General features: G+C 37.5%; 1 protein-coding gene across 1 annotated transcript in view; it reads right to left on the bottom strand.

Moving 5' to 3' along the window:
- LOC107746032 (proteasome-associated protein ECM29 homolog) overlaps window positions 1-14,572 on the bottom strand; it is a 19,800-nt gene extending 5,228 nt beyond the window's left edge. The window contains exons 1-28 of the mRNA XM_016560088.1: window positions 14,495-14,572; window positions 13,659-13,878; window positions 13,371-13,462; window positions 12,768-12,902; window positions 12,536-12,677; window positions 12,207-12,379; window positions 11,947-12,048; window positions 10,709-10,832; window positions 10,425-10,570; window positions 10,276-10,330; window positions 10,043-10,157; window positions 9,448-9,516; window positions 9,184-9,301; window positions 8,912-9,079; window positions 8,732-8,811; window positions 8,530-8,635; window positions 8,379-8,426; window positions 8,153-8,271; window positions 7,910-8,060; window positions 6,653-6,718; window positions 6,406-6,495; window positions 6,254-6,320; window positions 6,065-6,156; window positions 5,910-5,976; window positions 5,371-5,562; window positions 2,341-2,552; window positions 2,094-2,137; window positions 616-808 (exon numbers count right to left, since the gene is read on the bottom strand). Coding sequence (XP_016415574.1) covers window positions 616-808; window positions 2,094-2,137; window positions 2,341-2,552; window positions 5,371-5,562; window positions 5,910-5,976; window positions 6,065-6,156; window positions 6,254-6,320; window positions 6,406-6,495; window positions 6,653-6,718; window positions 7,910-8,060; window positions 8,153-8,271; window positions 8,379-8,426; window positions 8,530-8,635; window positions 8,732-8,811; window positions 8,912-9,079; window positions 9,184-9,301; window positions 9,448-9,516; window positions 10,043-10,157; window positions 10,276-10,330; window positions 10,425-10,570; window positions 10,709-10,832; window positions 11,947-12,048; window positions 12,207-12,379; window positions 12,536-12,677; window positions 12,768-12,902; window positions 13,371-13,462; window positions 13,659-13,878; window positions 14,495-14,572 — 3,264 coding nt within the window. The remainder of the gene's footprint in view (window positions 1-615; window positions 809-2,093; window positions 2,138-2,340; window positions 2,553-5,370; window positions 5,563-5,909; window positions 5,977-6,064; window positions 6,157-6,253; window positions 6,321-6,405; window positions 6,496-6,652; window positions 6,719-7,909; window positions 8,061-8,152; window positions 8,272-8,378; window positions 8,427-8,529; window positions 8,636-8,731; window positions 8,812-8,911; window positions 9,080-9,183; window positions 9,302-9,447; window positions 9,517-10,042; window positions 10,158-10,275; window positions 10,331-10,424; window positions 10,571-10,708; window positions 10,833-11,946; window positions 12,049-12,206; window positions 12,380-12,535; window positions 12,678-12,767; window positions 12,903-13,370; window positions 13,463-13,658; window positions 13,879-14,494) is intronic.
- Window positions 14,573-15,243: the final 671 nt, after the last annotated feature.

Below are 15,243 nucleotides of genomic sequence, written 5' to 3'. Positions count from 1 at the left end.
TTTACTTTCGCTACTTTCGCCAGAAAGTCGTGTATGCCTAAGGTTGAAAATAAATGCTCTTTATAGTGAATAAATGGTCTTAATGGTCTTATTTTTACGATTTAGTTTTAATCCAAATGATGCGTGTGCTAACTTACTTGTTTTTGACATATCTGACCGAACTACAAACTTTCCAGTGATGTCTGTGAGAAAGGGATATTCACTCTACAAGCTTGTGCATCTGCGCCGCCGCGCGCTCAATCCACTCAGCGTGCTTTGCTTATCAGTTCGCGCACATCAGCTATACAGGCATTAATACTGAATGTTTTATATTCATTGCATACATATACTTCGTAGACATCTTTAATCTCTAATAACTCCATTCTTCTGTCTGTTGTCGGTGTTTCTTTGTCTGAATATGGCACTTATCACATGCTGTGTGGTATCGGCGTTTGGTATCGGGGTATTTTAACGAGTACGATTACGAGTACAGGAGCTCAGTATCGGGCCCGATACCGGTGCATCCCTAATTAAAACACTTTCAGGAATATTGTAAGACTGTAACTCAATTGGGATGAAATGCCAAAGCTTAAAAAAAAAAAGATTTACTGTGAGCATGTAGGGTTTTTGCTGCACCTTTTTAATGAGAGGAAGCACAATGTCGGTGATTTCCTGAAAACGATCCTCCTGAGTCGATTCCAAGATATCTGCTGCACTGCGTAAAGCCGCCATTCTATAAACCAGACTCTCCTTCTTACATTCCTTCAGCACCAGATCCAGTACCTCGCTCAACGTCGGCTGACCTGCTGCAGGCTTCTGTAGCTCCACACTACAAGACAGAACCACACGTATATGAAAAGTTACTGAATGTACATGGGTTTTATTATTTTTTCCTGTGAGTTCTGGTTTTCCAGCATGCTCTGCACAACCCACCATAAAAAGGCTAAACATAATATTAAGAATCAAAGTTATGTAAACCTCTTAAGGCAAGTACTACATTAAAAAAATGGCCATATATTTAAAGGAATAGTTCACCCAAAAATGAAAATTGTCTGAAACTTTACTCACCTTCAAGGGATAGTTCACCCAAAAATTACCCCATGATTTACTCACCTTCGAGCCATCCTAGGTGTATATGACAATATATATATATATAATATATATAAAACATATAATATATGGTAATATGGATATTTTTCTTACACAAACGCATCGCGTCGCTTCAGAATGAGGGTAAGTAAATCATGGGGTAATTTTCATTTTTGGGTGAACTAACCTTTTCAGGTCATCTGAAATGAGTTTGTTTCTTCATCTGAACAAATTTGGAGAAATTTCCATTAAATCACTTGCTCTGCAATGGATCCTCTGCAGTGAATGGGTGCCGTCGGAATGAGAGTCCAAAACAGCTGATAAAAATATTGTGGATTACTGTGAGGGTAAGTAAATCATGGGGTAATTTTCATTTTTGGGTGAACTAACCTTTTCAGGTCATCTGAAATGAGTTTGTTTCTTCATCTGAACAAATTTGGAGAAATTTCCATTAAATCACTTGCTCTGCAATGGATCCTCTGCAGTGAATGGGTGCCGTCGGAATGAGAGTCCAAAACAGCTGATAAAAATATTGTCATTGGTGAGCAAGTGATGCAATGCTACATTTCTCCAAATCTGTTCTGATGAAGAAACAAACTCATCTACATCTTAGATGGCCTGAGGGTGAGAACACTGTGAGCAAATGTTCATTTTTGAGTGAATTATTCCCTTAACAGGGCTGTACAAAGGTGTAGGAGAGGTGTTGTTTCTGCACTCTTCCATTTTTAGCAAATTAAGAAAAAACTGTCTAAAAACAATTTTTGTGATGGTTTGTATTTTGTGTGCTTTGTATGGAACATCAGTGCTTGTTTAAGTGATGAACTCCATTACTTATGTTTGTTTTCAGACATGATAACAGACGTTTTATACTTGTGCTATAACTTTTTGGCTTGTGCTACAAAACTTTCAACCTCTGTAGCACCAGTGCTATGTGAAAAAAAAGTTAACGTACAGCCCTGCTTAAGGTTTTTTTTTTTTTGCTAAACATCACAAGTGTGAGAAAGAAACAGACAGTAGAGTCTAACCTGCATTTAGACACTACAGATCCAACAGCTTTCAACAGCTCTTCCTGTGAACATACAAGCCATTACACTTCAGCAGCCACAAACACAACGAAGAAAGAAATCAGTTTCAACCACTGAGATCCACTGAGACCATGAGATCATGTTTGTCTGCTTCCAGAGCAAACAGAGTATTATTAATCCTAGCCCAGGAGCATAAAGTCTGTCCCTCAGCACAGAGCACATGTTTGAGAAAGAGAGAGTATATTACCTTCCCTGCCCAGGTGCGTCCTGCAAGCCCCTGTAGCAGTGCACTCAACACCATGCCCAGGTGAGGTGCCACCAGTGAGCCCGTTTGTTGCTTAGCAATAGTTGCCATGGCAGCGGCACCCTGAGCCTTCATCTTCCAGGACTGAGACTGCAGAGCCCTCTGAGTAATGGCTATGAGCTCAGTCATGTACAACCTGATTCCACCAAAGCTGCCTAAAAACACAGAATACAAAACAAAATGCTAAATTGGGAGAACCGTGTTCATTTATAATTTAGAGTTAATTCATTCTCTCACGCTAACCCTAACACACTATAATAAGTAGTACACTACTGTTTGGGGTCAGTATGATTTTTATTTATTTATTCTTTAAGAAATTAATACTTTTATTCTACAAGGATACGTTAAAGGGGTCATGAACTGCCTTTTTTTATTATTTTGTACTGTTCTCTGAGGTCCACTTATAATGTTATCAAGATTTTTACCTCGAAAAACATCAATTTTCTGTCCTGTTTTGACCCCCCTCATCAGAACGCTCTGTTTGAATAGCCGTGGCGGATTGTAGGCTCGGAAGTAAACGCCCACTGCTATGATTGGCTAACAGTTGTGTATGTTTGTCAGCCTACATCCTTCATAGAGGGACGCTGCTGTGGTTAAAAACATATAAATACTGTAATCTGTAATAACAGACAAAGCAATAGTGACCACATAATAAAAACAGTTCCTCACACTTGTGTGGTGCAACATACTGTCGGATCCAATATAGTCGCCACAGCATCGTCTTTTAGTTTTAATCTCTCTGAAAATCCTGCGTCGAGCTGTGCCTTGTTTGTAAATGAACCCACGGTAAAATGAAGTGAACAAACGACCAAGTTCTTACTGATTCTAGTTCTTTCTTACTTTAATCTTCATTAAAAATAAAGTTCATCCACTCTTTCCTAATGTTGGGATCAGAGGGAAGACAATGCAAAGACTGTTTTTCCACAATTTGGCACTTCACAGTGTCTTGTCTTAGGAGCATCTTTATCGTTTGGTTTCTGCGTAGACCTGCGTTTCCCTCTCTCGTTGGCGGGGCTAAACAGGCAGTGCTGTAGAAGCAGGCGCTGATCTTCTTCTGTGGAGGTGGGGTTTAGCCACAATATTATGTCATAAAGTGGCACATTCCACAACCTGTCGTTCTGGCAGATTGGCTTCAATATAAGCTGTTTTTAGACTAACCAGAAAGTTTTGAGATCTGAAACTTAGTTTGTTTTTATGGCACAATGACCTCTTATATGTCAAAAGATCAAGGGAATTTTGATTTCTCAGTTCATGACCCCTTTAAACTGATTATAATTGACAGTACAAGACATTTATAATGCGACAAGATTTCTTTCATATAAAATGCAGTTCTTTTGAATTTTCTATTCCAAAGAATCATGAAAAATATTGTGCATCACAAAAATATTAAGCAGCACGATAATAAGAAGAAATGTTTCTTGAGCAGCAAATCAGCATATTAGAATGATTTCTGAAGGAAAAATGGTGTAATGGCTACTAAAAATTCAGCTTTGCATCACAGAAATCAATTACATTTTAAAATACATTAAAATAGAAAAGTTATTTTAAACTAATCATTTTTTCATTTTTGATAAAATAAATGCAGCTTTGGTGAGCATAAGAGACTTCTTTCGGTTTTGATCAACATTATAACTAAAATATTCATAAAATCAAAAGTCCATTTTGATTAGATATGAAAAAAATCTATATATGTAATCTAATGCTAAAATCGTAATGTCTAACATAGCAATAGGGCTAGGTAATATACCAAAATTTAAAAAAATTGTCAATGACTTTTGATCTATGATTTCTATGTGCTTTTTTATTTACCCACTGATCCATCCACATCTCATCATTTGTATGAGAGCATTAATATATGTTTTAATAAATTTCAGTAACAAATACTGTAACAGACCTGGCACGGTTTGATTATTTACATATAACTGTTCAAACTGTCCATTTCATTGAATCAATTTACATCTCATATTCAATGACTCATCTGCATCAGAACACAAAGATGGTCCAAGGAAGTGCTATTATTTTGTTTTAAATAATAGCCTAGCTTAAAGGGGTCCTATTATGCTCTTTTACAAAGTCTTGATTTTGTTTTGGGGGTGTACTAGAACAGGCTCTCATACTAGGTTGTTCGAAAAACACATTATTTTTCACATATTTTACATTATCACAACACCTCTCTCCCCAGTCTGGCATGAACGGCTCGAATAGTTCCTGTATCAAATGAAGGCCCGCCTTCTGAAATACGAAATGTGCTGTGATTGGTTAGCTGGGACAGTGTGTGTTGTGACTGGCAGCACTCGGCGCCTGGTCGAGAAATATCATGCCCCTTACCATAGCCGCCTGCAGCTTCAGTGTAAATATTGCCATCAAAATCAAATCAATTTGAGCGTGATTTAAACCCGGATGATTGTAACCACTCTAAGTTCGTCTGCCTTGGGAAAGCTAGCATGTCTCCGACATAGTGATAACACTCATTGCCTTCTCTAGTGCAGCTCAACCAAGGTCTCGTCCCATTCGTCGGAAAATATGCGTTGTAGTCCAAACGAGTCGTTCGTTGTAGTTTTTGAAAAGTGATTTCTGTTACCTTCTCTAGTGCAGCTCAATCAGGATTCGTCCTGTTCGTCGGTATTTGTGATATCACAAATCCCGGAAAATATGTGTTGTAGTCCAAACAAGTCGTTCGTTTTAGTTTTTGAAAAGTTTCTGTTTCTGTTAAATAAAATATCTCCTTTTGACGTGGACTTTGAGCTTTGTAACTTTGCAGATCTTTTTTATGCTCAAACAGCAACATTACAGACTAACTAAAAGCATAATAGGACCCCTTTAAAATAAAATCTTTAAACACCCAATGAAAAAAAGTAAAGGGTTAAATGACTGTTTTTTTTTTTTTAGATTTGATTTCAGGTCGTTCAAAATATTATGAATTCATCTCCAAAACTATCTTTTCTCCTCCAAGGGTTGTGCATCTTAACCTACCAGGTACGTGTTCCTGCCAGACCTCAGACCACAGGTTGGCCTCGGCGCTCTCTCCCTTCTCTTCCTCGGGCTCCTGATGCATGGCCAGAAATGCCAGCGGCAGAGCCACTCCAGCATGAGCCTTCAACACATCAGGACTGTAGTGACTGATGGCATGAACCACCAGACAACATGAGGACCTGTATAGTGCCTCTGAGGATTACAGAAAACACTTCACAAATCTAGATAGCACAAGGGTTTACACAATTCTTATTATTCAAGAGAAATCCTCTTCATTAAATGAACGGTTCACCCATAAATGAAAATGTGGTCATCATTAACTCATCGTCATGTGATTCCAAAACCTTATGACTGTCCGTTTTTCATGGAACACAAAAAGAGATGTTTTGAAGTAATGCTCAAGCTGCTCTTTTACATAGCACAACGCCAACTTTTTTCTTTTGTGTTCGACCAAAGAAAGTCAAGTCATTTGGGTTTGGAAGGACATGAGGGCATTCATATTTGGGTGAACTATTGCTTTAAAGTCTAAGTCTTCCTACCCTCTTTTTCCAGGTACCAGGTATTCAGTTTCTGCAGAAGCTTCTCAACGCTGCCGTCTTTGGCTGTCTGATGGGGAAAACAAAGAGTATTGTTTTGTAGCTCTGTAGTTGCTTTAGGTTCAATTGACATACGTATTCAAGGTGTGTTTTCATACCCTGACCAGATGTCCAATGGCAAAGGCAAACGACTTCTGAATGACGCTACTACGGTCATTGATCCCATTTAGGAGTGCACTCATGAGTTTACCTGTGAGACAAGACCAAGAAAAACATGTATAACACACGTATAAGACTTATAAATGTACAAAACAGTATAACCCCTCTGATCTGTCAGTACATGTTACCTGAATATGGTGTGAGATCTTGAGGGCACTGCACTGTCAATGACACAATCACACTGGCACATCCTCCCTACAACAACACATACAACTGTCAGCCTGTGTGTACATTTGGAAGCAAAAGTGCATTACTGACAAAAATCGAGCAGGATGTGTACCTTTGTTCCAAGTCCGATTCCACTCTTTAGTAGATCACAAAGTTTTGGAACAAGCTCGCCTAAGACAGATACATCCAAGTGCTGTAGACACTAAAAACACAAACACAGCTCACATAAACATTGCAGTCTAAAAATACACTTGTAAATATGGCTACATGCAAATAGATGTGTTTTTGTAATTAAATGCTCATGTAATTACCCATTTGGAATGTAGCTAACGCATAAGGATAGACTTGATGTGTCTTACCATGTTAATGGTTTCCATCATAGGAGAGGACTTGGCTGCACTTAACCTTGCGGCATCCATTGCACTCTGCCATAGAAGGAAATGTGAAAATGAGTTCAGTATATTCAGAACGTGAGGTGTGTAACATCTATATAATGTCAACAAAAGGAATAGCAAAAATAATGGCACTTTTCAAACGCTCTCCATTGGCCATTGTTTGGATAAACGCAAACTCACTTTGTAAATAAAAAATAAATAAAAAAATAAAAATAAAATAAAGTAAAATAAAAAGTATTATTTTATTGTTACATTTAACTAACATTTTAAACAAATTAAATAAACTTTTAAATATGTCTATTTATTTGTCAGTTTGGACCATTTTGGATAATGATTTATTACTATTATTTTTTTTTTATTTACCCATAGACTGTATAAAAGCATGGACGTAGTGTCAGTGAACATTTTTTTCTGCTGTAAATTTGGGCATTTTAACATGGGGAATCTATGGGACTGACTCCCTTTTGGAGCTAGCCTCTAGCAGCTAGTCGATGAATTGCAGTTTTAGTCACTTCCGTGTTGGTTTCACGAGAGAGACCGGAAGGTTGCCGCTTGATTTAACCACATCTTTAAACATGAATTAAACGTAGAGTTTAAGGTATGTCCATTTACAAAAATAAAATAAAAAAATTATTTTTTTTAATTGTATAATAAATGCATAAATATAAATTATACATTGACTAAATAAGAGAATATAAATAATTGATTCCTTCATTTTGTGTTAAAGTGTGTGTCACTGCAGTCCTCCATCACTGTATTTTACTGTGTTCATACTGTTCTTGTGTATTGGATATTTCACAATATTTATTTGGGGATCGCTGTTTATATGTCCTATTTTAGCAGAGTGGCCTACACGGAAGCACACACCTGATGGGAAATGATTCATTTTAGCAATTTATGGAAATGTTTATGTGCAATAATCACATCTTTGGAATGAAATGAGGCAATAGTTATTTTTTTGTAAATGGTATGTTCCAATTAGTAAGAGCAGGAACAACAGACACTATTGTATTGTTAGAACTGCTTTATAACAAAATTTGGACTTGCCTCATATTTGATCAAGTTTGCATCAATGATTCTGTTACTTTCCTGTTTAATACTGTGAATCTGCTTTGAAGCGATCTCAGTTGTATGAAGCGATCTCAGTTGTATGAAGCACTATATAAACAGAAGTGACTTGACGTCTAGTCCTCCATACCAGATGATCACAGAGCGGCTCACCTTCTCCTGCTCTGTGGCTCTCAGACTGAGGTAGTTGAGCACCTGCGGTTCCAGCACGCTCAGGGCCTCCAGCAGAGCCGGGATGAGTCGAGGAGCATGGGGCTTCAGACGGCTGCCTGCTGTCTTACTGATCTTCACTAGAGTTTGGATACTAAAACAAAGCAATACTCAAGACTTTTACTCTGAATATAAAGATTTATTATGGTTTGTGTGCATGTGGCTGGTCAATGCATGTGTTCTTACCTGAGAGTCCGCACTTCGGTTACGTTGCTGATGATGCCTTTGTCCAGTAGAGTTGGCAACAACACAGCCACTGTCCTCTGAGCAGTAACACCTGTTGATTCACACATGCGCACACACACCTATTGGACAAACACACACACACACATCAGTTATCTGTGATGATGTCTCAAGAGTGGGAAATCATTGGAATATCCAGTATTTAGTGCTGCTTTACTGAAAAACTCACTTTACTGAGAGTCTTTAGAGTCAGATCTGCCGCCTTACGAACGGACTCCTACAACAGGAAACAAATAAGACGGTCAAATGAAAACAGCTGTAGATTAAAAACAAACACACACAGAACACCGCAAAAAATACAGCAGCCTTTTATTTATCACCTTTATATCATCCAGCACCCGAAACAGAGTCTCCCAGATTTCTGACAGGCGGTCAATGATTTCATCTGCCTGCCTTCCACGTATCAGATCGTTCAAAGCCAAGCAGCTGGAAAAAGTAAATAAATAAAAGGGCCCTGATGATTTGAACCCAATCTAGAAGGGAGGAAATCAAGGTTCTTTCAAGCATATCTAGACAATTTACCTTGACTCCCGCACCCTCCACATGTTACTAGTGAGGCTGGAAATGACATCTTGAAGAATTTCCTTAAAATATTTTTCCACCTGTCAAAAATAAACAAAATATAATTGTAATAACAATACTGTGTCCCTACTATCTTTTAAGCAATGTAATTCATGATTCTGAGTAGTAATAATATCTTACAATGGTTTTATCCGTGACCAGAGCATCCCAGATGCTAGTCATGGCCTGCCTGATGGCCAGGTTGGGATCAAACTGATATCTATAGAGGCGGGGAACCAGCTGAGGCAGGAAAGGAGCCAGCTGCTCACCTGCTTTAGCTGCAATAATGTTAAACCCAAATGCTGCCCCCTACAGTACAGGAAGAGTCAACGATCACTGCATGCTACTGAAAAAGGCTCTGAATAATAAGTCACCAAGTTATAAACAATCACATCATGGTTAATATAGTTTACCTTCCTGGAATTCCACATGGCGTGGTGATTGGCAAGATTCATGAACTTATAAACAAGATCCGGTTGGTTTAGATCACTAGCCAATGCACAGAGCTCCTTATAGGTTGAGAGTCCTTGTCTACCAAAGTAAACGATCAAAACAATATATGATGAAAGAAAACATCTAGTCCTGTAATCTCATTAAAAATACATTCTCAAATCTGTGAAGTCCTACTCCCTAAAATGTTTCGAAACCATCTGAAATATAATAAAAGGAGGACGTACCCATCAGGTGCTTTACCAAGGGACTCCCCCCGGAAGACTTCAGTGTCCTCTGAGACGGTATGTTTGGCTCTGAAAACATAAAATCTCAAAGCTATCAAAATAGTCAGGAGCGAATCATACACGTTGCAATGTATCCATTTAGTAGTAAATCTCCAGCACGTGCTTTCAGATGGAGCGCATTTACTTGCGCATACACAAAATCGCATTCAAAATCGCAGGCGATTCATTGCCGATTTTGTGTAGCTTGTCAGTGAACTACGGCTCTGTGTAGTCAATGCGCTCCATCTGAAAGCACGTGCTGGAGATTTACTACTAATCACAGGAGCGCCTTTACTGACGAGATGCGCATGAAAATCGCATTCGATTTTTTGCACAGCCCTAGCCCAAGCTATATTATTCTGTGATGTAGCTCATTGAAAAAAGAAAAAAAAAATCAGATGCTGTCTGGATCTGGTTAGTAGCCTATATAGAGTAATTGCTCCATATTCAGGGGCTTGGCAAGTCTTCATAATGCAATTTATGACAAATCATACTCCAAAAGTCCATAATAATAAAAGGAATACCAGAAACCAGAAATAAGCTGGTTTATTAATACCTTTTACCAGTCATGAGAGTTTCCACAAGGGTTGATACCAATTCCTGTTGATCCTGTTCTCCTCCGAGCTCATAAACCATCCCGAGTCCTTTAGATGCCACATCTTGGCTGAGTTCTACACACACAGATCATAACTATCAATCATGCCCACAAGCTCCCCAACTTTAGAGACTGTCAAAATGTAATGTGACCTTTAAAAGAGCAGTATCATAAAGAAGCAGTATGTCACTCACCATCTGGATCAGACAAGATAGAAATAAAGGCTGTCTGTATCTCCTTCAGATGAGACTATCACATGCAAAGAGAGAACAGATGCTTTGCAACGTCAATGTTTTTTTTGTATGTGTGAATGAGACTGGGAGTGCACTTTGTATGTATTTACCTGTATTTCTTTGTGATGGCTGAGTTTCTTGACTAGAGACAAGAGCCATATGCAGGCAGCCTGCCGAACATGAGGGTTTGGACTTGATATATATTTTGACAAGACGGAGTTCAAAACCCAGGGCACAATATCATTATTCTTCACATCTGAAAGCGGAAGAAAGAAATTATTTAAGTGCACAACCCTGAATCAGGGCTTGTCCAAAAGTCATGTATGCACAAGTAAGACAAGTGTGAAAAAGATTCCCCTTGTTCCCTCTCTCTATCTCTCCCACACATACTTACTGTCAGGCGGGCAGTATTGGTCTTCTGTGCAAGTCCACACATCTCGGGCAGCTCCAGAGCAGCTTCCTATAGCAGCATTGGTTAAAGCCTCTCCTACTGTAAACTGTAGCTCCACCTGCTTGGCCTAAAGAAACCCAACACAACATTTAAGAATAAGAAATGTGAAGAAATGGCCACATCATTTTTTTCATATTATTTATTTAATATGAATTCATTGCACTATGTTGACAAAACTAGGGTTGTCGATTTAACGCATTATGGAAAATATAATGTGTTAAAATTATTAATGCATTCAACAGCCCAGACCTGTATGTCATCTTTGCAAGCAGTTGCTAACGAATGTGATGCAGGATGCGACTGACTGCGCAATGTAGCCTATTAAAATCCAGTTATATGCCCCTAAAATTCAAGATATGAGAGCAAAAAATGTCCCTGTATGGGTTTTTGTCTTATATTTAGATCATATGATATATAGCAGTTTAGCAATATCACACGAGCAAGAGTGCTGTTTTTGTCCCCTGAATATCTGCACGATTGCAAATATGATTTGACTTTATACAAGTTCACTAAACAAGAAGTTAATCTCGGGTTACATTTTTGAGACAATATTGTCAGTATTGTCTGTTTTTGCAATCAAAGCCACATCTTGAGCAACACACAACAGCTTTTTGTTACTGAATAAATCCAAGTTTTGAACAAATCGAGTGAGGCAATGCTTCAGTGACCAATTCATAAAGATCAGCCATTTGAATGAATTGGCTTAATGAACAAATGACTTGTTGCCACTTACTGGCAGTTTTATTTACATATTTAGAGTACCATTTCATTTTTGTTAAAAATTATAATAATAATAATTTTCTATTTTAATAATAATTTTTTTCTATGTTGAAATCAATATTATTTTTTAAAGGTACTTTTTGTAATGTCTATTCAATGGTTTTCTCATTTAACACAATAATGACTTTAAATGATCTTTTGGGAGGTAATTTCTCACCCAGAATTGATGCATTCGATTAATTAATCAGCACATCATTTAATTAATTAGATTAACAATTTTAATCACTTGGCAGCCCTAGACAAAACACATTATGCATACATAGTAAATAATGTTATTAGTAATACACAATAAATGGTCTCATTTGTTTGTACTTTATTTAGAATTAATAAAAGGTATAATTAATAACATCATTTCTATTGGCTTTAAATGTTATGACCTTCTTCATGACACATCACATTACCTCTACTGAATCCATGAGGCCCTGCAGGATTTTCTTCTGGTGTGGGAATTCACCATCTCCCACCGGCAGAAACCCAAGAGTCTGGATGGCACGTTCTTTCATCTGACAACACAAAGAGCAGACAATCAGTACCACAAACACTTCATTTCATTGAGGAAACAGTGTGAAAATTGATCTGTACAGAAGCTCGTATTTGGATGGAGTGCACACATCAATAATACGGTCACAATCATTCACTCCGAGTGTGTGTTTTGTTTTACCTTGCCAGTCTCTTTTCCAGATGGGATCCTAGCAAGCAGATTATCCACTAGACTGAGTTTAGTGAAGCCATTTCCATCAGCTGGTATCAGCAACACGCTGTTACGCCCAATCTCTCCCAATGCTGTCACAGCAGCAACAGTCAACAGAGGAGACTCGCTATCCAAAAATGAACCTGCAAGACAAACACATTGGTAGCTGTTTGCTTAAGTGAATATAATTTTATGTTTTTGTTGCAATAGTTAACTAATGAAACAAAGTTCATTGTGTTATTCAAGAGCATCCCAATAGCAAGTGTCATGTGTGAAACTCTTTGTGAAAAGGCACATACCGATGGCTTTTGTGGCTATGGCAATTAGTTCCTCATTTTCTTTGGGAGTGGGTTCAGTAGGCATTAGGCTCCGCCTCTTATTCATGTATCTGCCCACCATGTAGCCCAGAGCCAAGATGGCACCATGCTGAGTCTCAGGACTCTTAATGTAAAAAAAATAAATAAATAAAATAAATTTCAAAAATGTGATACATTTCTCAATTTAAAAAACATTACACTATTTTAAACATACATGTGTGTCTTTAGTTGTCTTAATCAGGTTTTGTACAGCAGTTCTAAGCTCATTTCCAGACATAGTAGAAACAACTACAGCGTACAGTTGTGCTGCCAATTCACGCATGTCTTCTTTATTAGTGTTCATGAGACCCTGCAAAACAAACATTATTAATTAACCAAATTACAGTTTTTAGTCAGACATACTTACAGTCTTCATTCTAGAGGATATAATATAATATACACTTAGTTTGGGATCATTAAGTTTTTTTATGTTTTTGAAAAAATAATTTTTTCTTTCTGAATTCTTCAGTGTCGCATGATCCTTCAGAAATTATTCTAATATGCTCACTTGGTGATGAAAAAACTTTTCCTTCCATTATCAGTACAAATGCTACTTAATATTTTTGTAATAAATTTTTTTTTGTCAGGATTCTTTGATGAACAAACTTCAAAAGAACATTTATTTATCTTACATTGAAAAGTCTTTACTGTCACTTATGATCAAATTAATGCATCCCTGCTGAATAAAAAAATTTATAAAAAAAAAAAACATACTGACACCAAACCTTAGGTTCACCTTACCTAATGGTAATATAATATAATGCAATATAATAATTACTTTAATCCAGTCGATTTTGTCAACAAAGTTGGGGGTAAGTTTCTCTGGACACACAGAGACCACTTCCAAAAGACAGTACATCACTGGGATACCTGTATTAATGAATCATATCACAACATCAGATCACAACAAATAAAATCTACAATAATCCACTTAATCTATTTCCTGTAGATTATGTTCTACATATTACACAAAGACATTAAATATATTCCATATATGTAGTAATGCCAGTTTTAGATAATCATACTGCCCAACCCTCTTAGAAGCCATAATTTGTAAACTCCTCACCCCCTACAGCTGACAGCAGCTGTTGCAGTAAGTCCATGTATATGTGAACTGGATTGGCCTCTCCTCCTTTAGTGGCTGAGTAAGGAGAAGCTTCATTGGACAGTAATGATTGAACATAGCATCCGATAAGAGGAGCATCATCCTGCATGTCCATCAGGCTCTGAGATGTGGATGTGGCACCAGCACTATAAACTAAACACATTCTCAGATAAAGAACTATCTGTGGAAACAAAAGAGTAATAAAGAGATGCATTTGTTCAAGGAAAAATACATGTGACATGTTTATTAATTAAATAAAATTTTGAAAGAATTCTTAAAGGGACAGCTCACGCAAAAATGAAAATTCTGTCATAATTTACTCCACTTGTTCAACAAAACAGCTGACGGTAGCCATTGACTTCCACTAGGGCTGTCACGATATTAGAGTTTTCACTACACGACTATTGGGGCCACAAAAATTCACAATAACGATATATAGTGATATATATAGAAATCTTGAGAAATTAAAATAAACAAATATATAAACCATGCTATCAGTCAAATTCATCATTATTTTTGACCAATGAATCACACCATCGCATACAAAAAGAACAATTACACTAAACAGAAGAGACTAAAATGCTAACCGTTTTTAGTTTACTACAGTATCAAAGTACAACAGTTTTTGAGAATAACATTTTTTTTACTCCAAACGAGTGTTTTAAATAACTTCCTTCTGTGAACTGATTCTTATCACAGAATGAGGCAGAAATTATATTATTTTATAGTATTTAATACATTGATAAATGCTATGTCGATTGGCATTACTTTATAAATACATAACCTTATTAAATTACCTGAGATGGCTTGAAGAACACAGATAACCCATAAACATGTTTGTTGACATCAGATACAGGGCTCCAGACTGCGACCATTTTTTCTGCCGGTGCGACTAATTTTTGTGAGCGGTCGCACTGGCGCGACCACCGCGTTGTCCAACTCATAAGCGCTGCCATTTCTGTTGCATTTGAGAAACATCAAATGGCAAACGAAAACGAAAGCGAAACTAAACCGCGCTGTTTCAGCTGCGCAGCACGGACCGTTTATCAGCTCGCACCGCGACGCAAACAAACTTGTACGAGCTCAGAACAGCTTTACTCGGTAGCCAACGTTGATTTCGCGACTCTGTGAGATCCAGTGAGAAGCGTTTGAATTCGCCGCACATTGATAAGGTTGCTGCGAGATCTAGTGAGAATCATTCAAATTCTGGACAGAATTCTCCATTATAACAAAGACTATAGAATACCTTAAAGGGACTTTGGTTATAAACAGCGCTGACATACGTCAGGAAACCAGAAGCGGTAACGCTAACTGTAACCATCGTGTAACCTTTTGAGAGAGAAATTCAAGCACTTTTCAATTACTTTCAAGCATTTCACACAACTATTTCCAGCACTTTAAAGCTCTAAAATGATCTGGTTTGAATGTTATTTTTAATGGGATGACCAAAATATACTTGTGGTAGGGCTGGGCAATCGATTTTTCGATTAATCGTTTTTTGAAATGACATCGATTCGATATCGATTCTCAAAAGCCGCGAATCGAT

Source organism: Sinocyclocheilus rhinocerous, unplaced genomic scaffold, assembly GCF_001515625.1.
Source record: "Sinocyclocheilus rhinocerous isolate Xijiao unplaced genomic scaffold, SAMN03320098_v1.1 scaffold288, whole genome shotgun sequence".
Taxonomy (NCBI): domain Eukaryota; kingdom Metazoa; phylum Chordata; class Actinopteri; order Cypriniformes; family Cyprinidae; genus Sinocyclocheilus; species Sinocyclocheilus rhinocerous.
This window is presented reverse-complemented; position numbering and strand designations above follow the sequence as displayed.